Source organism: Mercenaria mercenaria, chromosome 4 (assembly GCF_021730395.1).
Source record: "Mercenaria mercenaria strain notata chromosome 4, MADL_Memer_1, whole genome shotgun sequence".
Classification (NCBI taxonomy): Eukaryota; Metazoa; Mollusca; class Bivalvia; order Venerida; family Veneridae; genus Mercenaria; species Mercenaria mercenaria.
In genome coordinates this window covers 44,213,235-44,238,126 of record NC_069364.1, presented here as the reverse complement: position 1 = coordinate 44,238,126, position 24,892 = coordinate 44,213,235, and the positions used below count along the sequence as shown (strand labels likewise).

Below are 24,892 nucleotides of genomic sequence, written 5' to 3'. Positions count from 1 at the left end.
CATTTTTGACGGATGATCCTGGACAGTAAATGACCAAAAACAAAGAGGTACAATTATTTGAATGTTCAATGTCTTTCTTTACCAATTCAAGATTTTTTTTTTAAATTATAATTTCAGGCAAGTCATCCGATAATAGAGAGTTTGAGATTTCAACCTTCGCCTTCCCCTTCAACGTCTCTTGCGAAGTTAACGTATGAAGTTGAAGTTCGATTAAAATTCCTTGAGATTTCAAACATTAGAATGAACCTTACTTCTTTTAATCCGCCCATTCAATTTATCCGTAATTATGATCGTTTTTTTCGTGCATTTTGATACCAATCGTCTGAAAGGCCAGGAATTTTACAAGAGGTTTTAAAAATGAAAAAATGAAAATTAAATAAAAAACATTTCAATTAATATAATCATCGCATGGATATTAGAGCGATTACCAAAAAAAAAAACAACAGAAAAACAACAACAAACAAACAAAAAAACGATAAACGATAAAACAATGTGAACAATGTAAAAACTCGTTAGCGTTGCTCCAAACATTTAGGTTTTATATAAAATTATGTCAGTATAGTCAGTATACAATGCACGATTGTAAATCATACATGAGAGGAAATAAAAATGATTATTACATACCTAAAATTATTTTCCACTGGGTTTCAGTGGACCGCGATCGTGCAATATTTTTCCATATCATGACGTTGAACGCTTTCATTTCGGACTAGTCCCAATCCGTGACTCTAGTTACCTCCCCTGACGGTCCGTCCATTGTGGATCTCGTTTCTTTAGATTTTTGCTGCTATTGTGTGTTTGTTTAATACGTATTTATGCAACATTTTGTTTACTTTTACATTTTGATTAATCTGACCTATTAGATACTGGCACGTAGTAATTTATCAGACTGAAATGAAATGAAAGTTATAATTACGTCATGAGTTGGACTAATATAGGACGTGGAATGTTTTCTTAACGTTGTAATGGAAATAATCGCGTGACGTCCATGGCGTCCACGCGCACGTTGCGACAACAAGTTGATGTCATTTTCGCGGGAAATATTAATGCGCGTCAGTTTGATTTGTTTATTGCGTTTTCGGAGAATTTTTTCCGTATTTTTTCCTGTCTTTCGTGACAGAACGATAATTTAGATATAAATTAATCATTTGATAGTGGATATGTAATAAAAAGGTTATCAATTTTTTATGTGGATATATACACTCATTCTTTCGCGGACAATATTGCGCTCCTAAAGTCGCGCAATATTAACGCTGCAGAACTCGTGCATATATCCACATTCAAAGTTAATAACCTATAATGATCACATCAACGTGATAATGACACTCTGTATGGCTCTGTATAATGCCAAACTCTCAGACAGCACAATATGATTTTAATATACTATTTTATAAGTAAAACATCTGCGGATCCAGGAATTTTGGTTAGAGGGACACCAACATTAAAAGGCGGGTCTCCCATTTCAGGGCGGGGGGAGTAGGGTCACACCGAGTTTCAAGACCGACTTTCTTTGTAAAATGTAAGAATCAAAGGGGGAATTAACCCACAATGTCCCTCTGCCAGGCTCTGGTTCCGTGCATTTAAAGAATGGAGTTATCCCATACGGCTAACAGGAAACCTCTCTCATCATGATATCATAGATCTGAAATTGTCTGATACTTCAGAAGAATTTTCCGCCTTACTAGTACCATTTTATGTTTATAATTAAAACGCAATTGTCGTATTAAGTGTCCGACAGAAACAGATTGATTTTATTTGGATGTGAAAATAAAATGTTCCACCAAATGATATTCGCGCGTAATTATTTATTTTTCAAGTAAAATGACTGTCATGCCATGTGCCTCCATCCAGATTTCAGTCTTTGATGCCGAGTATGTGGACAGAGTAGATGTAAAAAGAATGAAGTTTCGACTTTCGTGATATCACATCTTCGGACGTTCAAAACTTCACTTCATACGACAAAAAGGCCAATCTGGTTTAATCGATATCGCCTGGGGACACAAATATGCCGTAGAAGTTAAAGTTTGAACAAAATCTCAAAGTTTCTCAAAATCAGTTGATAACTTCATACTTCCAGGTTCAATTCAATGTATTTAGTTAAAATCATTAGCCATACAAAACTTTATTATTCTTATACCTATTGATAGTGTTCCGCATCAAATTTAGTCTAATTATATATATGGATAATAAAATAACTTAATAAGCAGAAATCCTGAAACTAAGCTTTTTATTCCGCATAGTAATAAAGAGAAGTCTTAGGCTTACGTGATATTACATGGAAAACTTTAGTAGCAACGTGTGATATAAATAAAATACACGCATATCGGTGACGTTTTACCCAAAATATATATGAGAGACGTTGAAGGGGAAGGCGAAGTTTGAAATCTCAAACTCTCTAATAAGTTGAACGTTTAATCTAAAGTTAAACCCCTAAGAAGCATAAATTACAACCAAGAAAATAAATTATAAGCAAGGAAAAAATAGCAGATTTGATTTCATTAAGTCTGTTCATGAAAGGTTTAAAATGTCCATCACTCCTCGTGCCCCCTAACACCGACTTGTGTGTGTGTGTGTGTGTGTGTGTGTGTGTGCGTGCGTGCGTGCGTGCGTATGTGTGTGTGTGTGTGTGTTCGGGTTTAACGTCTTTTTCAACAATTTTTCAGTTATATAAAGGACGGTGTCTACTTGTAGCAGTGAGCACAATGTCCAACTTTATAGTGCTGCCTCACTGGAATATCGCGCCGTAGACACGTGACATGATACCCAACCCAGTCACATTATACTGACAGCGGGCTGAACACCGACTTAAGTAAACTTCTAGAATATTTGATAAGCGCATGCATCATAGATATAATTTATATACAATTGTTTAACTCTCTAATGAATATGAAACATATACCATTGTGCCTCGAAGTAACATGTTCACTTCGAAAATAGCATATGAAGAACATTGGGTTGTTTTGCTTTATGTGTCAATTGTAGAGCTTGAATCCATGTGACGTCATAATATTTTGCTCTATTTTTAGGAATAGACATCTGACATGTTGGGCTTTTTTGGGATCAATTCATATTTTCGGGATCTGGTTCTGTTTCAAAATGAATGAAACATTTACGCCTAAGCGCATCAACGATCTGCCAGTCTTTAGTCAAAATATATGGTAAGTATGCAAATTTCATTTGTAGCATACATGTATCTGTATTAATGAAAATATCATAATAATTATAAGAGACCTCCGAGACCGATTAGTTTAAATCAATTCCTTTAAAAAGCTTTCCCTCACGGTTTTTTGTTCGAAACCTTGCTGGAATTGTAGTCTTATTTCGTTTGAGAAAGCCATCTAGCTGGCTTACTGAAGGTGGGTGCTTCTAACAAGGTGTCAGTCCATGCCTGTAATAGATATATATAGTCCGGATGGGCGCCTGGAGTCACCATATAAGGTTTGAAAGTATTCATATGACATATAATTGTGTTGACATGACGTTAAACGAAAAAATAATTATTGTAAGAAAATATTTATGCTCGTGCCCTTATCTTGTAAATTAAATGTTTAGAATATTGTGCAAGTTTAACACTTAGTTATGCAGTGCAAATTAAGATGAAGAAAATGTTTTCAAGAAATTGAAAAGATAAAGAAAAAAGAGGTGAAGAATATTAGTGTAGAAAATATTTTAGATAAGGTTAAATACTTTTAAGCATACAGCATAACAATAGTAGCCTTAGTCACACATCGCAACATTGACCCGCAGCAAGTTAACACTGTAGTGGGAAAATATAGAATCATGTTGCATCGTATATGCATCAACAAGTATATTATATACACTCATAGACATTTGTAATCGGTCACTTATGATTTTCATATACATGTATTTCGTTAATACTACGCTGAAAATAAAACAATAAAGTATACCACGCACGAAGGATTTAAGCCATTTTAATCGAAAATTACCCTCACGAATAAATAGCATATGAGAACAAAGGTGATCGAGAAAATTTCAGTAGTGTAATTTAAGACCAATTCTCTGTAAGAACCAAAAAAAGTTGGAAACTCATAGTCACATATTTCCTTTAAACCGATTTTTTCTTGAAGAGGATGCAAAATTAAGAAAATCCTGTTTTTCATTTTTTTTCAATATAATTATGTCCCGGTTACCATTGAAACGAGGATGCGATTCCCCAACTTGCTAAAAAAATCAGGGGTGCATGCCTATTTTGTTATCTGGAAAGTACTAGAAAGTGTCCTTTTCTTCATACCAAACTAACATTTCCAAATATTGTTTTTTTATTTTTGTATGGTCTAGACTTTCATCTGCAAGAAAAATATATTTATGGAGCAAAACATACGTTTATATTGTGCTCTACATCTTTAAAATTGCACAGGTCTCGGTAGAAAAGTACATTTGTTTGTATAAAGGAAGATGATATTTCAAAAAGAAACATAAATTGTAGCGGGTCATTCAGACACATTCTTGTAGATCTGGGCCAAAGTTTATGATTAGGGGTATTTTTCCTATTTTTATTACCTCCCATTGATGTTCTTTATATAGGAAACCACAAAGAGCTTAACTTAGTTTATTTCCTGGAGTATGCTGAAATAAGATTTCTACTCGGATTTTGCAAATTGTTGGTATATTAATTCAATGACAATCAGAGATTTTATGCTAAATGGGCGTGTGATGCTTGGATGTGTCCATTCAAACTAAGTCCACGTTTGAAACTTCTCTGGCAGAAATGAATCTAATCTGTCTGTGTATCTCTAAAAGTGAAGAGTGAATCTGATTAAAGGATCAATGTTAAAGGAAAACACTACAATGAAAACAGGTGAGTCTCAGAATATTTTATGTTTTAATCTGACATGTAAAAATTTCAAGCTATGCAAGATATTTAGTCAACTCCTTCAACATATTCAAGACCATACATAGGTCATTTTCTTAAGCATTGGACAGACATTTCTTATTATTTTTCCAAGATAACACTTTCAGGCGCATTTTTTCATCATTTTGGGAATACCATGCACCAGCACCATAACATAAGATAAGATTTATTTTGAGTCAGCAAGACAGCGACATATAAACATAAGCTCATATGAGCTTTTACAACCGACTATGAATAACAAATGTAAACATTATCAACATAAAAAGTAGAAAGAGCTGTAAGAGATGATAAATACATTGTTAAGTAAAACTATACTATTTGCAGCATACATCATTTCTATAACATACATGCATCTGTATATAGGAGTAAGATATTTAAGAACTTAGTTTTTATAAAAATAAAATATGATACACACTAAGTGAGCTTAAGAATAGCCGCTGGGCGTAAGACATTTCTTTTTCATTATTAAAAGATTTATAAGAATTCTAAAATAATAAATTTTCAGTAACTAGAATGTTTACAACTTTAAGATTAGGTAAAAAGCAAGTTAAGACAGGTAAATGTTCATGCAACACCAGTGGAATTGGGAAAAATGCTCTCAGAAATTGTCTATTATGTGGAAATTCTCCAAATTACCAAAATCTATGTAAAGATATTTTTGTGTAAAATGTTAATGGATTATATTTCAGTAATTGACCAACAGTATAATGTTGTTTTAATAATCCAAATATACATACAAATTAGCAAAACCATTTTAAAACATCAAACACCCAATAAAGTAACAATTTCAAAATTCAGAATTGGGGAAAAACATACTTTTTTGCTGTGAGATTACCTCCTTTTATGGGAGGTAGATTTATAGGAAAAAAAAAACACATGATTTTAGTTGTAAATGACAATTAGCATGTATATTATGTTATTTGTAAAAAGCTGATAAAGACATTTATAATTCAAAATTTGTATAATTTTGTAAATTCATTCGTTTTGTTTTTCAGCTGAGTTGTGTCTTTTGAAAATGGCTGCTTCATGATAAAGTTTCCAACAACTATCAAGTGAGTGGGTGTTCTAGAGAGGTAATCATAATTTAGTCATTTGCAATAGTGTATGTGTTTGCCAAAGTACCTGTAGATATTAGACTAACAAAAGTAAAAACTCAAATATTGATAAATGAAAACATTTAATTGCATCAACTGCTACACATAAGTGAGCATGTTTTAACCTGCACATGCCTGTTTAACTGTTTTACAAGTACATACTGAATGTAAATGGATTGATTGTGTCAAAGTTAATATGTCGTTTTTATATTTACACCTCAGATGCCTATTTAAATGAAGAAAGAAATCCCCCACATGCCCATATTCATACATGTATGAAATCTTGACATCTCAATTCATGATACAATAGCTAGTAGGACTTTATAACTTAAATTGACAAACATTCTGTTGTAGTTTTGACTACAAAATATTGCTTACATATGTTTAAAACTGAAAGATAAGTTTTTGAAATTTTAAAATATGACATACCCTTTTTCAGAAAAGGACCCTCTACACATGAAAAACAGATTTCGCCTAGAAAGTGGTCCATACAATGTTAAAAAAGGATTATATCCTGTATCTGTCAAAATGTAACCATTTTAGTCTGATTTGGGTTTGTTCCAGATTAATTCTTCAAAGAACGAATAGTCGTCATCATCCCTTTATAAAAGGAAGGTATAAACATTTTATGTATAGTTTTAGTATCTGATCAGGTCTGATTTCAAATCTTTATAAATGCTTGAATACATGTTATTTTTTTTGACAAAATATTTATGAACTTTGTTTATTTTACATGTTTCATTAATCAAAGTGTAGCAAAGTCAAAGGTATTTAATGTATTTCATACAATTGGTCCTTTTAACATCATTTCAAGGAAGGGAAGGTCTATGTGATAAATTCTTTTTATTAAAAGAATAAAGGAAATATGTGTATATTATACATTTACTTATACAATATTTGAAATATGTATAAAATTTATCAAATTATTGAAATATTTAGTATATGTAAATTTTATTCATTTACAAGTTTGTGAGAGGAAACCCTCCAGCTGGCTTGTAGAAGATAAGTAGTTCTACCCAGTAACATGATGTCACAAATATTATAACTGGAGAATCCACCCCACACCACCACCACCCATAGTCAAATAAAAGACATTCAGATTGTTGTTCTCCCACTACTATATTTTTCAGTGACAGCTACATGGTAAAAGTAAATGCGGTCAGAAGACCACTGATATCACCTGAATAGCCAGCATTCTCAAGATTATGTATCAAATGAAAATAACAAGGACTTCTAAAAGACTTTCTATAACTTGCAACTGTGCAGTCTGTGACTTAACTGCCTGATCCATGTAGTTTAGTTATGACAGGATGTCATTTCATCTCTAAAGAAGAGGACACAAGTTTGAAATGCAGTATGTCACTGTGAAGGTAAAATGTTTAAGAAAATAGTGATTTTGTGTTTTCCAAATAGAGAGGCTGAAAGTGGGGAATCATCAATCAGTGTTTGGTATAAGTTATGGAGATCTGAACAGTGAAAATCTGTCCCCTTTTTTTGGATTGCCGCAGACCAAAAAATTATTGGTGTCTTTGACATAAATAGAAGAACTCGCACTGCAAACCCTGAAAATGGAATTATGTTGTTTGCGTTAATGTTTCTTTTTCAGATTTATGGAAAAATTAGAATGTCATTTCTTAAAAATGTTGATAATTGTTTAACCAAAGGTATTAACTCTTGACTTAAAAATTAAATTAAAATATATTAAAAAAATCTAGTATAGTTGTTTGAATACTTTTGCATGTATTACATTAAATTTGTAATATTTAAATTTGATGAAAATTAATGTATTTTGAAAAAGATGCACTTGAACATATTTAATTGGAATATAGACATATGGCAGTCTTTGAATTTTTGTCAAAAAGAATCCCACATGTTCTGCAATTCTCATTAGATATGCTTATCAGTTTACAGCATAATTATACATTAAAGCTTATTACTCACAAACATATTCAGATCTAATTGTATATTGTCTACCATAGTTAATTCTATTTTAAATGGATTTTTTAATCTTAAAAAAATACTGAGAAAATATAGCAAAATAATGGTTGAATTATTTTATTATTAATTATTAAATTATTTTGAATTGATTTTGTGAGACTGTTGAAATATTACAATTCTTTTTCACTCTTGCATCTTAAAATAATATTTTCTGATGTAATTTATTTTTTAAAAAATGTCTGCAATTTAGATTTTAATGAAAATTCATACATTTGTAAAGTTACCTATATTGTGTTAGGTATTAACTTAAGCGTATATATACTAACTGATCAATGATTAAAGGGAACATCTGAGTTCCTAGCTGACTTTCTGACTAATTTAAGACCACAGCTATTAATCTTCAGAAATTCAGTACAATTGTCATCTGTAAAACAGGTTTCGTTCTATGATATACAAAGCATTTAACATCCTGTTTTATCAGCATGTTTTACTTTAATCAATAAAGTAGATTTATTTGTGTATTTTGATAAATTATGGAAAGGATTAGGAGATATGTCTGCAACTGCAGTTTGTATTTACTGAATATTTACTGGCACTGGAATGTGCATGATCATGACTGAACTGTTCTGTAGATCATTTGATTTAATTTGATTGTTAAAGGAAGAATATATATCTTGGTCCAGAAATATCAATTTTTTAAATATTCACCAAAAATCTACTGGATGGAAATGACTTTAAGCCCAAATAATTCAGCATTGTAATTTTGTAACATGCTTAAGTTAATGTAAATTGATAACAGAAACATTCATTTTACCATTGAAATTATTTAAACCTGATAAACTTTCCGTGATTGTTATAACATGAACATACAAATATATATATATGCTGTTTATTTTTAAATATCATGATATTTTTCAGTCTTGGATACACACTGTTATTTGTTCATAATTTTGAATTGTATTTAAACTGTACATAGTAAATCAAATGGCGAAATATACATGATTTTGCTTTTACTGCCATTTATGTCCATGGCAACAAAGTGTTTTCCAGAGGTGAAAGGACACTGTCTTTACATAAACACACATAGATTTTTTTTATTTTATGCAAAAATTCCTTTTTAATGAAAAATGAATGTTGCGACCATGGCAACTTGAAAAAAATTGGACAGTCATGATTAGTAACCATACAATACCTTAAAGGCCAGTAACAGTTGATTATGAGTATTTCCAACTGTTTTTAAACTCAAAATTAGTTTACCTAAAAGAAAGAAAAGTGCATACAAGGCTGTGGAAAACTTACCTTGTGACAATGCTTTAAGGTTCATAGATCATTATTATGCTTGTATTTTTCTTAATTCTGCCCAGAATATGCTTTAGGTGCCAGAGATATTTTGACAGCTTACAAATGAACTTTTCTTGTTTCATAGAATACAAAATTGATACAGAAAGTTTGAATTATAATTTTCGTGTACGTTGCCATGGTAACGGAAAATTCTCTTTAAATTCTAGAAAAAGTTTTGGACACTTTAACTTTGTAAAATGGTTATACATGAAATACTTATGTTTTGCTATAACTATGTATCTGGCAATGTTATATAATTTCAGGTTATTCTGTAATTTAGGCATAAATGAGTTTGCTGAAAACAGTTTTTGTCAATTTTCTAAATTCTCTAAAAAGCTCAAATATGAATGACCCACTAAAATTCCTCCTTAAATTGGAATGGATATCATTGCTCTGCTGAATCCATACAAGTATTATATTCAGATGTGTGCACTTTTTATTTTATTACAAGTTAAAAATATACATGCAGGCCAATTTTAAAGATAATGTAAAATCTTAAAGGGGGGTATTTATAAAATTCTTGCTTCTAAAACTGTGAAAATGTTGAAAGATAGTATTTGTTTCAAATATTTACTTCGGGTATGTATTCCAGGCAAATATGAAAATTAGTGCTCTATTTCAGACATAGATACCACTATATGTAAAGAAAATAGTAACATTTTAGTAAAATTTGACTCACAGAAATTGACATTTTTTACGCAAAAAATATAATATTCCCGTTTCCATTGTAACCAGAGCTGGTCCATATCTTTTCACTGTTAATCCTGTGTATGTGGCTTAAATACTAAAACGGGTGCAAATATGAAGTAATTCTGAGACTATGAGTTTCCGACTCCTTCTTTGACTTTTTGTTCTTACAGAGAATTGGTCTTAAATATTTAAACGTATTAAATATTAAGTTATCGCAATCAGTGACCGATTATAAAAGTCTATGAGTGTATATAAACCATCAGTGAGTTTAATCGAATGTAATCATCTCTTGACCAAGTTATGAGAATGAAAACGGAAATAGTTAAATACAAGAAATATCTTTAAAAATGATGGTCGGCGAATTGTAATAAGGAAAGAAGTTTATGAATTTTTCATCTAACATTCATCTTTCATCTAACATTTTTCAAATTGCAAAACTAAACACCGCACTTTAACAATTTAAATGGTTCTCTTTTAATTTTTCGCAAAGGTTTCGAAGGGTTGCAATTTTGTTTCGTTTATCCTTAGACGAATAATTACAGCAGTAGTTTGATGAAGATTCATGAAGCGGTTCATGAGAAGAGGTCATTAAACGTATTTATATTTTAGCTAAATTGGTCCATATCCCCATTTGTAACAAAATAGCAGGAGACCTTACGATATTGTTACACATCGAGTTTGATAAAAATCCATTACATTTTAGTGGTTAATGCGAAGAAAGGCATATCTACTTTTAGCTATAGTGGTCCCTAATAGGGCCCAAGTTCCTATATAAATAAATTTGGAAGAGGACCTTATAATGATGCTCCAGACCAAGTATGACAAAGATCCACCAAGCTGTTCATGAGACGCTGTATAAAGGCATTTCTAGTTTTACCTCTAGCAGCCCCTAAAAGGGGTCAATTGTCCCAGCTGAACAAAGTTGGCTGCGGGCCTAATAAAGATGCTACAAATCAAGTTTGATTAGATGAATAAATGAGAAAAGATCAATTAAAGGATTTTTTTATTTATTATTTTTATTTATTTCTAAAATAGGACAACTGATCCCGTTTTAACAAATAGCATATTCGCTATTCATGAATCTTTGGACAATGACGTCACACATAAAAAAGTGAAGGTCAAGCAAAACATACAATTGTAATTATTTCAATATTTCTGTTTCATAAGCAAAGTTTGACCGTAGTCATATCACATAGATAAACTGTATGCAGAGTACCTTCATTTCAGTGTAATGAGATTCAGTCATTATATAGCATATATATAATAAAACAGATTTCAACTGAGTTCAATATTTGCATACCATACTAAAGAAAAATATTCATATATAATAAATCAGTTAAATAATTTATAACAAATATATCAAAGCAAACAAGTACTCATTTTAATATGCAATCTGAATAAGTCACAAAAGCAAGAAACCTTTTCATATACAGACGACAATTGTAACAAGGAAAATCTTTTAAAAAGCACTTCTCTACATAAAAAACTCTTATCACACCCTTATTCATGTGATACGCAGACCGTATTCAGCTCTTTCTTTAATTTGATATATGTTGGTATTTGAACAGGTTTTTATCATATCTATTAAACTTACTTATCATTTTGAGATATATCAATATTCTTGCTAAATATACTGAGCCAAAGTTAGCTTTAAAACTGTGAACAGCGTCGTTTAGGATAAACGCTTTTTCTACATTTCACTCAGCGTAGCACAATCAACAGAGTGAAAGAAATTGACACTCTCGTCCAATCAGGCAGAGTGTTGCATAAATCTTCCATTCTGATAAATTATCTATAATGCGTTATCAAGTAGTTTGATTTGCAAACTGAAGTCACGTGGCATAGGTAACGAAAACGAATTTAGACGGCGTCGCCGAAAAAATGATAATATTGATATGAATATTATTATGATTATTATTGTAATTTATGTATTTCAGTAAAGCCTCTGAATTCAGCACTTGGGAATTAAGAACTTTTCAAAATTTCTAGAATGTATGATGATACTGAAAACAACAACAACAACAACAACAATAATGATAATGATAATAATCATCATTATATCCCATCAAACATGTTGGGAAGCTATATAGGAATCAGTTTGGCATGTCCCTTCTCGTCGCGCCCGGGACATTTTGTCCCGAAATCAATATGCCTGGAAGGAATTTAATTTAACTTCACATTATTATTCCTGAAGACCAGATAACGTGTTGGTCAAAGGTCAAAGTCACAATGCAAGGCCAAAGGTAAGATATTTGGTTTTGCTCCATAACTTTTATGTGCCTGTAAGGGTTTTATTACCTGCGGCCTGCGGCCTGGAGGCCGCAGGTATATTTGAATGCAACAAGTAGTGTAACACATTGTGACTGGTGATTTCACGTGACATTTTACCGATACGCGATTGGCTTATCGCTTTTATAGAACGCCGTTTTTGCAATATAGCTGGCACTCTAGATATAGAGAAATGTTTTGTGACCTGAATTCCTCATTCATTGTTTCATATAATTTAATATTCAAACTTTCAGCAATGATCAATATTGATACCTAATTGTGCATAAGTGTTTTTTGTGTTTATTGCTCTTCAGTTTCCTGGATTATATGGTTCTGTGTTGTTAACGAAGTCTAGGTGAAGGCATGAATCACATTTGTGGAAGCACTAGTAAAGTATTTCAATAGTCAAGAAATGTGACCAGTTGAGCTAAAAGTTATGTTATACATGAAAGGGAAATATAGTTATTTTTGCTTAAAACAATAACTTTCAGAATTAAGAAATACATATTTCATAGGTCTGCTTGAAAAGCATGTAGAATGGAGTAATATTTCCTACATTAAAGCATAATGGTGTAATTAACAAGAGGGCCAAGATGACCCTAGATCGCTCGCCTGAGAAACACACCATAACCGTGTAAACATGTTTAACCTAGTGATTTCATGGAAACAAAATTAATATTCTGACCAATTTTAATTAAAATTGGAGCAAAAATCTTGAGTGTAAACAAATATTTTCTTTGATTTGACCTAGTTTTTGACCCCAGATGACCCATATTCGAACTTGACCTAGATTTTATCAAGGCAACCATTCTGACTAAATTTTATGAAAATCCAGTGTAAAATGCAGCCCCTATTGCATACTCAATGTTTTTCCTTGTTCCTTGATTTGACCTAGTGACCTAGCTTTTTACCCTAGATGGCCCATTTTCAAACTTTTTCTAGATTTCATCAAGTCTATCATTCTGATAAAATTTAATGAAGATCAGTTAAAAATACAGCCTCTATCGCATACACAAGCTTAATGTTGACAGACAGACAGACGACAGACGACAGACGACAAACGACGGACGCCGGACATGGAGCGATCAAAAAACTCACCTGAGCAGGTGAGCTAAAAAAGCAAGCATGTTTTTCACCCATAACTTACTTTTTATGCTGAGTGGCCACACATACATCCATAACAATTTCTGGTCTGTATCACTTCTGGCCGCAGGAAATCTTTCGACTTGTTACTAAATGGATTTGATTCAAACTTAACATCATCATCCATATCATATGACACAAGGGTCATAACTCTTGCACTAATATTTCATAAATTATACCCCTTTTTTACTTAGAACTTCAGGTTAATGTTTTCATACACTTTCATTCTTTCTCAGTTATTACTAAATGGATTTGATTCAAACTTAAAATGAATGTTCCACCTTATCACCCACATCATGTGACACAAAGTGCATAACTCTGCACCAATTTTTCATGAATTATGCCCCCTTTCACTTAGAATTTAAGGCTAATTTTGATGCAGTTTCACTATATCCCAGTTATTACGAAATGCATTTGATTCAAACTTGAAGTAGTTGTTCCACATCATTACCCACATCATATGATACAAGGTGCATAAATCTTGAACCAATATTATCTGAATTATGCCCCCTTTTTGGCTTAGAATTATACTTATATAGTGTTCTAATAAACGTTATCTGTACCTCTCTTAATACTTGGTATTTTTTAAAACAGACTCAAGCTATTGTGCAATATTCATCCACCATTTGAGTCACTAAATACTCCAGTGACAGTTCTTAACAGATTTAAATGTTCTTGGTACACAGGTGTAACATCATAAAATACAATTTTGATGCATTTTTACTATATCTCAGTTATAACGAAATGCATTTGATTCAAACTTGAAGTAGTTGTTTTACATCATCACCCACATCATACGAAAGAAGGTGCATAACTCTTGCACCAGACACTTTCTCTGTACCTCTCTTATTATTTGATACTTTAAACACAGACTCAAACTACTGTGTAATATTCATCCACCATTGGCGTCATTAAACACTTCAGCGACAGTTCTTGATAGATTTAAATGTTTTGGTATACAGGTATAACATCATAAAATACAGATCAAGTTCGATTTAAATTGCACTTTCTTGTGGCCATTGTTTTCTTATGGTTGCCATTCTTCTGTGACAAGACCGTATTGTGGGGGGTATTCGTCACTCCTGTGACAGTTCTAGTTATTATTATTGTTACTGTAAAAGAATATTATCATCATTTATTCTTAGTTTCGAATTAAGTTAATTGATACAAATGAGCATTGTTTATTTGACACAATTTTAGGACATGAACGGTGTTAAATTAAAGTATAGTGTAAAGAATTTGCTTTTGTTAATCTTAGTACACATTATTGAGACAATGAAATATGAATAAAGCGCATGCCATAAATTTCTAATAGGATGTGCAACTGTCCTCGTCAAAGTAATGTATAGATATAATAGAAGATTACAGACTGGTTAGAATTAAAGATTTTAGACGAGTTTTTGTTCCAAAGACTCTAACTTTGATGTATGGCAGTCGGAAATTTGCTTATACTCTTCTCAGACTATTAAATTATCTCCCCTATCAGTATAAGAGAGGCCTGTTTACTTGCTGTATGCAAAAGTCAGCTAAACCCCATTTCGTGCTTTCGGCGATATATGACCATTTTGTGTCGATTCGCCGTAAAACCCAACTCACTCACCCATTTCGTATTTAAACACTTTACAAACATGATAGTAATAACAATAATAATAGTAACAATAATAATAATATTAATAAGAAGAAGAAGAAGAATATTAGCAAATTAGTTTAGTATATTATGCCATAGCCATCATAATATAAGTTCCTCTAAAACAATTATTATGTAACATAGACAGTAAAGTGAAAGACACTAATTGAAATAACGTGTAATGAACAAGTTAATCCCAAGTGGCATGGAAATATTGTTCAGACAATATTAGTATGATGAAAATAATCTATTAGCATGGCAACATCGGAAGCAAAGTGAACAAGTGGTTGATAAGGATTATAAACGGTGTTTTAATATCCTAGTACCAAATACCTCAGAACTGTCTGTTGAGAAAAGTATGAGACACAACTGGATTTCTTTTGAAAAGCAACCATGTTGTAAATGTGTGAGCGTATAAGCTATTCGACATTGCACTTTTTAAGTAGAGACAGACCATTAACATACATTTATTGAAGTTTACGTCAGCTAATATCAGTTTGAAACTTTTGACTTGAACTAGAATGGATATAAATCAAGTGTTACTAATAGAAAAAAACAACACTAGAATGTGTCTGTAGGACACAGGGTGTGCCCCCACTGGTACATTTGTCACAAATAAGGGGAAATAATTCAAATGTTTGCAGTCTTAATGAGGTATAGCCTCAAAAAAATTATGAAAAGGATTCATTATTCTATACCATATACTTTTTGAGCTATGGGCATCACAAACAACAAATCCACGTTTTTCGCTATTTTAAGGGCCAAAACTCTGTAATAAACGCTAAGATTCTCAAGAAGAATGCCAAGTGTGCAAGGTCACATCATGATAAAGACTCAAGCAAGGTTTCATGAATTTACATTAAATACTTTTTTTAGTTAGGCACCTAATTAGGTGAAAATGTGCATTTTTTTTTACTCTCTTCCTAAAAACCATCAAAGCTGGAAATTCGCCATATGACCTAAAATTGTGTCGGTGCGACGTTAAACCCAACCAAAAAAATATTCAGGGGCCATAACTTTAAAAATAGGGGAGGAGACAGCAAATAAATAAGAGGTATGCAAGTTTATATCATAATAAAGACTCATTTATATCATATACTTTTTGAGCTAGGTGCGTCACAAGGTGGAAATGTGCATTTTTGACTATTTCAGGGGCCATAACTCTGACAATAGGGGGGCGGAGGCAGATACAAATAGGAGGTGCGCAAGTTCTTAGCATGATAAAGACTCATGCAAGGTTTCATCAATTTATATATAATACTTTTTGAGCTAGGCGCGTCACAAGGTGAAAATGTGCATTTTTGACTATTTCAAGGGCCATAACTCTGGATATAGTGGGCGGACCCAGATGAAAAATAGGAGGTGCTCAAGTTCATATCATGATAAAGACTCATGCAAGGTTTAATAAATGTATATTAAATACTTTTTAGCTAGGCTCGTCACCAGGTGAAAATGTGCATTTTTGATTATTTCAGGGGCCATAACTCTGACAACAGGGGAGGCGGAGGCAGATACAGATAGGAGGTGCGCAAGTTCATAGCATGATAAAGACTCATGCAAGGGTTCATCAATTTATATGTAATACTTTTTGAGTTAGGCGCGTCACAAGGTGAAAATGTGCATTTTTGACTATTTCAAGGGCCATAACTCTGGATATAGGGGGCGGACCCAGATGAAAAATAGATGGTGCGCAAGTTCATATCATGATAAAGACTCATGCAAGGTTTAATAAATGTATATTAAATACTTTTTGAGCTAGGCTCGTCACCAGGTGAAAATGTGCATTTTTGACTATTTCAGGGGTCATAACACTGAACGTAGAGAGCGGACCCAGATAAAAAGTAGAAGGTGCGCAAGTTCATATCATGATTAAGATTCATGCAAGGTTTCATGAATCTATATTAAATACTTTTTGAGCTAGGCGTGTCACAAGGTGAAAATGTGCATTTTTGACTATTTCAGGGGCCATAACTCTAAAAATAGGAGGCTGAGCCAGACGAAGAATAGGAGGTGCGCAAGTTCATATCATGATAAAGACTCATGCAAGGTTTCATCAATTTATATCAAATACTTTTTGAGCTAGGCGCGTCACTAACTTCGGACTGACGGACAAGAGCAAATTTATATGCCCCCACCACTCATAGGGTGGGGGGCACAAAAAGTTGTAATGTAACGATCACTTGTAGAAGCAAGATCAATATGCGAATTGGTAAGTATAGATTCCCGGCTCTAACGACTGGTACCTAATTCGTTGTTTGAATTTTTTTACTTCGCCTAAAACATTTTACTACATTATGAAAATTTACTTATAAGGGGTGATTAGAATTTGCATAGCGTAGCATCAGATATTCTAATTGAATCTATAGCCGGTTCGTGAATAGTTTTATTGGTTGGGTTAAGAGGAAAGTAGGTCTGACTAAATGAAATCGACGAGCTTAAGGTTGTATGACCGTGCAGTTCTGAGTCACACAGAAGGTTATTTTGTTATTGTTTCTTATAATATTGTACAAAAATGTATTATGTGGTTATGTTTTTTTTTACTGTTTTGTTCAGGATCAATGTCATGGTAAGGTCAAGGGGTCAACGGTTAAATGGCGAACATTGGCTCTAAAACGCTATATATATTTCTACTTTGTTTCATGCACAGAAAACCTATGTAAGACTAATGTGACTTTTATAACATACTAAGTAAGATATAGATATTTGAATAAATGTGTTACAGAAAGAACACACAATAGATAAGTAAGGCAATACAACTTGATGAAGTGTTTGTGGTCCGTTGGGATCATGGATTCCATTTAATAGATGTGCAATAGAAGTCCGCTTAAGTAGGTGTTATGGGGGCGTGAGATGTGTTGCACATATCTTTACCTCTCATGAACAGACTCAGTAAAGCCAAGTCTGCTATTTTCTTTTGTCATTCTATGCTTCCAAAGGACCCTTTTACAGATTGTATTCATTTGATTTTCTTGTTTGTTTATAGACAAAATAAAACAAAGCTTCCATCATTTTAAATATTTGATCAGGATAATGGAAGTAGGTTACCTTAATATTTGTATTTGCGCATGTCCAACCGGAAGCTTACGTGACGATTTACGACGACGTTTATGACAAACTAAATGTGTTTGTATATCCATTTTTCTGAAAACAAATGAACCTGACTCCGATCTGATGTTTTATGGTTTAATAATGCAGAAATAATGAATAAATTGCCGCAGAAACGCTTCAAAACAATTTTGCCTTAAAATGACGTCATTGACGTCATGACGTTACGTGTCAGTTACCGCGCAAAATCAATAGCTTTTATTTTGAACGTACGTAATTCTGTGCATTTTCTTGATTTGAACTACTTTTAAACAACCACTATTTGCTGAAAATATTTTACGAGTCTTTTGCTCTGAATTATAATGAATATTTTGCTTCTTTTATGTAGTTATATTGAAATGTTATGCGGAATGTAAGAAAATGGATGATGGTAGCCAATATATTTTGGAATATAGCTGGGTGAAAGGTTACTTGTTACGGTCATTTTCAAATAAAAAAAAAATGCACTTTGATTTGAAATACCAATTTTTTCTGTTTCCTTGATAATTTGTTACATATATACTAAAACTAAGCTCTAAAATTGTTCAAATGTCAGTAGAAAATTGTGATTTCTTGCATTGAATTGATGTTACCATGGAAACAAAGCCCATGACCTATATATCTAAATGTAAAATTCAGAAGCTTTGACACTGGTTAATTTAAGGAACACAGCTTCCTTCGGCTTTTTATTTTCATTTCAACAATATCTATGAGAATAATAGCAGCATGCTGAACGATTTTTCCATGAAAAATGACAGTCGAAGGGTACTGCTGTAAGTATTTTATGCCGTGAAATTTGTTTTAGTAAATGCAAATAACACGAAAATATAACTTACGTTAGATATAATATGTTTTAAAGCTACATTAACAAGAAAGATAATTTTATTCAATATTTTTTATAAGAAGTTACGACAAAGAGCAAGATATAAGCTATTGTAAACATCTCTGTTGCCATGATTACTTTAAACTTTAAGAAAAATAGGGAACCATGTAAAGTGCTTGGTATTTTGCTAATAATATTACCCAAATATTCCACGTCAGTCATTAACAGAATTGCACTGAAGCCGTCGAAAACCACGTTTTTTATACATAGTTGTTTAAAAATGAGAGAAAATGCCTACCAAGGAAACACAAGCCCCGCGACATATACATGTTAAGCTTATATTTGAAAGCTAACACGCATACAAGTAAAATTACCAATTGTGCAGACTTCTACGGATATCAGTGAAACTAACATACACTGAAAAAGTGTTAAATATCAGTATTTTCCTTCTTCTTTCTATATAAAAATCCATTGGATGATCATGTTCTTCAAACCTGGATAAAACTGAACTTGAAGGGACAGAGATAAACGAAATTGAGATTGTAGCAGTTAAAACATCATATTACACGAAATACAAAAACATTGCTGCGGTTCAACTAATTTGAATTCACCCTGGTAACAAGGTAACCTACCGCCTTAAATTGATCGCGTTGTACTAAACCATTTTTACAAGTATGAAACACCATAATCATTCGCAATATTCAATATAACGACATACTTAACACATCTGGCTGGAACAATAAAAATATATGTAATAATGCAGATTGTTTTAACACCAGACAAAAATGAATAAACATAATGTTATATGTTTGCAATCTGCAATACTCAATTAGTGATGACCAGTAATAACAAAGTCCGTTTACGCCTCAGCCTATACAACAGATGATAAACTTAAAGCTTTTTCTAATTTAAAAATATAATAGATAAAGTTACTTTGAGTGGGTCAGATTAACAACACAGAATAAAACACTTAAACAGAGATATCAATATTTACCTATATCTAGCCAATCAAAGTGGAGACTACACAAGTCCAAATAACCAATCAATTAAAAATTTTAACAGTTGAACAATCAAAATGTTTGAAACTACGATATGATCTACATGATTTTGAATAAAGAAAATTTATAGTTTACAGGATTAATTGATTTTATTGCCAACTTTGATTTAAGAAAGTGTCGGAACAAGTCATCGAGAATTAAAATACTGTCATTCTAAAAAAGTTTATAACTTCTGTTATGGCTTTTGATCCCTAAGTTTCGCAAAAAAAAACAACAATCAATTCTCAAGTGCATTATTTATGAAAAATTATCTGTCCAGTACTTTTATAAACTTGACTTACATAAAGATGTGCGCCTGTTTCTTCACATTTCGTTTACAGGAGTGACGAATCATACCGGATCAAACAGGAACTTAATAAAAAATTTAGTTTGGACGACATTATGCAGACTCAATGCATAGATGCTTTATTAGCCGCTGACCCAGAACAGTCTAAAATCGAACTGAACGGTATGTGCAGTGCATGACTTAAACAAGTGTTTTCACGTTCCCTCTAGAATATTGCCCTTTTTGAAACCGACATCTCCAATTATGTAATTCACATGCTCCTTATTATTTTTTTAAATAATGTGTTCCATATGGTAATATCAATTATATGAAGGTGGAGTTTAGACATCAGTAGCACAAGTGAATAATATTATCAGATAGGTTCTCATGAACAGACTCAGTCAAACCGAGTCTTCAATGATAACTGTTTGTCTTGTTCTCGGTGCTTCCGAGCCTCCGAGGTATCTACTTTTCAGATTTAATTCATATAGACAGGGAATCGGTCATTGGTCAGAATATAGATCATTCGTCGGTTACAAAAGTAGAACAGAAAAAGTGGAACAGTCACAGATCGCCCTACACGACATAAACGAAGATGTTGCAGGCTCGGTTTGATTGTGTGTGTGTGTGTGTGTGTGTGTGTGTATGTGTGTGTTCGGGTTTAACGTCTTTTAAGCCTGTTTATTGACGGTAGTGGTAATGCAAGCTACCATCACCATCACCATTGAAAAATAAATAAATTTAACAACATAATAAATCATAAAATTGTGATTCCATTTTCACGCTCCAAACCGCTTAAATAAGTGGCATTGACGTAATCAAAGACGATGGCATGGCACTGTCATACGTGAAAGGACAAATGCAAACTGTCTGGCACAATTCCAGTACCAAGGCAACTGAATGATGCATGATCTTGTCGCATTTTAATACTTTAAGAATATTTTGAATACTCTTTTTTTACCAGAAATATGTCGATCACAATTTAAATGAAGAGACGGCAAGCTTCATAATAATTGATATATTTTGAAGGTAATGGATGTTTGTTACTTTATTATTCGTCATAAAATATCTGTTTAAAAGGCTGATACTAATCTCTTTGACAAGTGTTACTGTCTGGAATACCCAAATGAACACTTCATTTATAATATACGTGTTTTGTTTTTGGCTTTATCTAATACTAAGTTATTTATACCTTTTGCTAAAGAGTAAGGTGGTATATATTGTCATATTTTGACATGCATATAATACATTTAAAATATGAAATAATTCAATAAGTATTGATTTAGGATAACGTATTACTTTCGTGTGATACAGACGCATCGCAAATGTCTTTAGGCGAAACACTGCCCGTGAAAAGTGTTGCTGACTTAAATCCAGACATAATTACTTTTCTTGGTTGCGTTAAATGTTTCCAGTTAACTAGGATTTATACCGAAATTGACTAAAGGGACGCTTCAGATTACAATCTAATGCATCCTGTCTCACCTAACGTTTGACTCTTTGTAGTTCGGTAATATCTTACATAAGTAAGATATCTATAAGTCAATATCATAAGTAAGATATCTATAGTCAATATCTATAAGTCAATATCTATTACTATATTATTATATTTTTAAAGAAAATTACTAGGAAAAATAGGTAAATAGCCTGTTTGTCCTTTAATTACATTTCACTGGTAGTTCATAAATTTCTCATAGATGTATAGTAGTTACAAATAATCTCTGATAACATACAATTGTCTTCTCTTTCGTTCGTAGCACTTCATTTATGACAAGCATTATCAAATAAAATCTAACCGCCTCGGTAGCCTAGTGGTAGGGCGTCCGCTTCGAGTGCGGGAGGTTCTGGGTTCGATCATGTCACGTATCTACGGTGTGATATTCCAGTGAGTCAGCACTATAAAGTCGGGCAGTGTGATCACTGCTACAAGTAGATACCGTCGTTTATATGACTGAAAAATTGTTGAAAAATACGTTAAACCCGAACACACCCACGCACACACATTAAATAAAATCTAAGATCCTGTAGAAGCATAGAACGCAATCAGTAAAATAAATGTAGACTTGATTTGATGGAATCTGTTCATTTACATCACGCCTCAAACCCAGCTAAAGCGGAAATCTATTATATTAAAGTAACTTTTTGATCCAAAACGACCATGAAAGTATAACATTACTGCGTTCAAGTACATTGAGATGTTTCATTCATCAGCCGCCACAAGACACTTAAAGTTTGTCTTGAAAACAAGTTCATAAAATTCATAATAAAATCCTTTAGAAGAATAAAACGGAACCAAGGAATCTGATAGTAGACTCAGTTTGATTGAGTCTAAGAGTGAATGCACAACAGCTCTCACACCTACTAGCACCACCTGAAACGGATTTATATATTATCATTTGAACTATAAAGACGTCTCAGGATGTAAGACCCTGTCACAAGAGCATGCACTATAAAAAGGAACATTCTTACTAGCTTTAGCGCCGTATTTAAAATCTGTATATAATAACAAAAAATGATAAAGGACTTTGTATTGTTTTACATATGTGAAATAATCTGTGTTTTTATATGTATTACTTTTCATTGAGAGGTGATCGTTCTTTAAAAATGACTTTGTTGCGAAATATGTTTCTGAATATAAAATGTTAAATGCAATTGTAAAGATCATGTGTTAACATGTGATGGGGAAAAATAACTACTGTCACAATGGTAAAATGGAACAAAGAAATTATCAATAAATCAATTATATATTGTAAACGATTTTTTACATTACATTAGATACATTATATTGTTTTAAATGTTTATTTCATAGGTAACCTATCCGTGTGTTTTATGTTTTTGCTATAAAGCAAATGGTTTGACTCTTTTTTTTTTCAGAAGATAAACTAGTTTATGTTGGTGACACCATACTTTTTAAGGTTTTTCTTTTCGACGGGTATGGAAAGTTAAAATCTGTTGGTGGCGATCACCTTCGAGCAAGGCTATTCAATGATTCTATTAAAGCATATACAAATGGACACATTACGGACCACAAAAATGGAACATATACTGTACAAGTAGATGCATTATGGTCGGGTGCGGCTCATTTGGAAGTAGAACTTTTATTCACGAGGGAAGTTATAGCAGCTATGCTTCGCTTGAGGCGTGACTGGGTAAGAAATAATTTTCATTATATAACTTCCATATGAACACAGATAGCAGAAACTTTATGGGGTCAAAATAAGCCAACCGACACCAATGACTTATGCCAAGTCTGTCTCAGGTATTGGATTTCCAACTGATGCAACAGTGGCCCAACTATTGGGACAATGTGTACACAACAATATCCTTTGATGTATGTTTTATTTGGCCAACGTGGTCCAATAGTTCAATTCATGCTAATATTTGAGCGTGCACGTTAGTAAGAGGCATTCAAATCTCTAACTACTGAGGCTGACTTCTAGACAAACCTTTTTAATGTAGCAGAAGCTCACATCTTTCAATTCAATCCAATCAAAGGCAAAAGACAAATCGAAATGATATTTAGAATGGTTTACATAAATTCTATATAGAAGACGTATCCGCTCAATATTTTTCGTTCCGGGAAATAGCTCTGAAATCAGAAGCCAATGAGAAGATTCTTTTCACATCAAGGTACCTTGCGTTTTTGAAGACTAAGGAATACTCAATGTGGCTAAATAATGTTTCATTTAAAGATAATATAAATCATATATAAACAATTTAACTTAATTACAGCAATATAAAATATGATATGCTCATTCTTAACCATTAGTTTAAATTAATTAAATGAAGATATATGATTGTAACTATCACAGTTTTATCAAAGGTAGTCGTAAAATGCAAACAAAAATCAAATAGTGATTGAAACATATAGCACCCTTTTTTGTAGAGTGATACTTACTTTCTCATTGATAAATTTTGAAATAATGACACAAAGCTTATTGGTATTCAGTCATACCATAGCAAACGTTATACAGTTTGAAAAGTTATAATTCTACAAGCCTTTAAGGTGGAATGCGCCTAATTTGAAGTTATCTGGTTTCGTTTCGAAATTTTGATTAATATAAAATTCAGCATATTCCTCGTAGACTGCGGATTTTACTTTTTTGATATTTCTGTAACTTTTTTCTCTGCAAACCTTCAAAAACGACCATTGACGTCCATTTTTGATGAACCGCGATTCCACGTCCGTCAGACGGTTTTTGTAAATCGTTCTGTTTATTTTATAATAAATCGATTTGCTTGTTACTCATTATATTTTTATTCAAAATGTCTTTAAAATGGTGTATAATTTGTGGAGATCATTTTAACGTAAAAGGCGATATTTACGTTAAAGTGACGTAAGAGCGACAAATATGAGGTTGAGTTTTGAATAAAAATTTTACTTCAATCTTGTCTCATGTAAAATCCAAACGATAGAATTTGACAAAAAACTAACATGATGATGAAAATTTTATTTTCTATCGATTGAAGGAATAAAATTATGGGGTCACAGAATTCATTTTCGCGTAAAATTACATTACGCTACCCCTACCCCCAAATCACAAGATAGCGCAATTGAGTATTTTTCCAGTTTATCCTCTTTTCTTCCATAAATCTATTATTTTATTTTTCTAAGTACAATTAAATCATAATACTCTTTAAAATTCTGCTATCTTCGGCGAAATCATTTCAGTGTAGAACTCAGATTT

The 24,892-nt window shown here is 32.4% G+C and overlaps 1 protein-coding gene across 4 annotated transcripts in view; it reads left to right on the top strand.

Moving 5' to 3' along the window:
* LOC128556332 (NXPE family member 3-like) overlaps positions 1 to 24,892 on the top strand; it is a 56,814-nt gene that overhangs the window by 1,835 nt on the left and 30,087 nt on the right. For 2 of the 4 annotated variants that reach the window (XM_053541060.1, XM_053541063.1), the window contains exons 2-4: positions 3,027 to 3,158; positions 20,260 to 20,387; positions 23,079 to 23,353. In XM_053541060.1, the coding sequence (XP_053397035.1) occupies positions 3,097 to 3,158; positions 20,260 to 20,387; positions 23,079 to 23,353 (465 nt within the window). In that variant the 5' untranslated portion in view covers positions 3,027 to 3,096. The remainder of the gene's footprint in view (positions 1 to 3,026; positions 3,159 to 20,259; positions 20,388 to 23,078; positions 23,354 to 24,892) is intronic. The other 2 variants (XM_053541061.1, XM_053541062.1) reach the window with 1 other exon arrangement.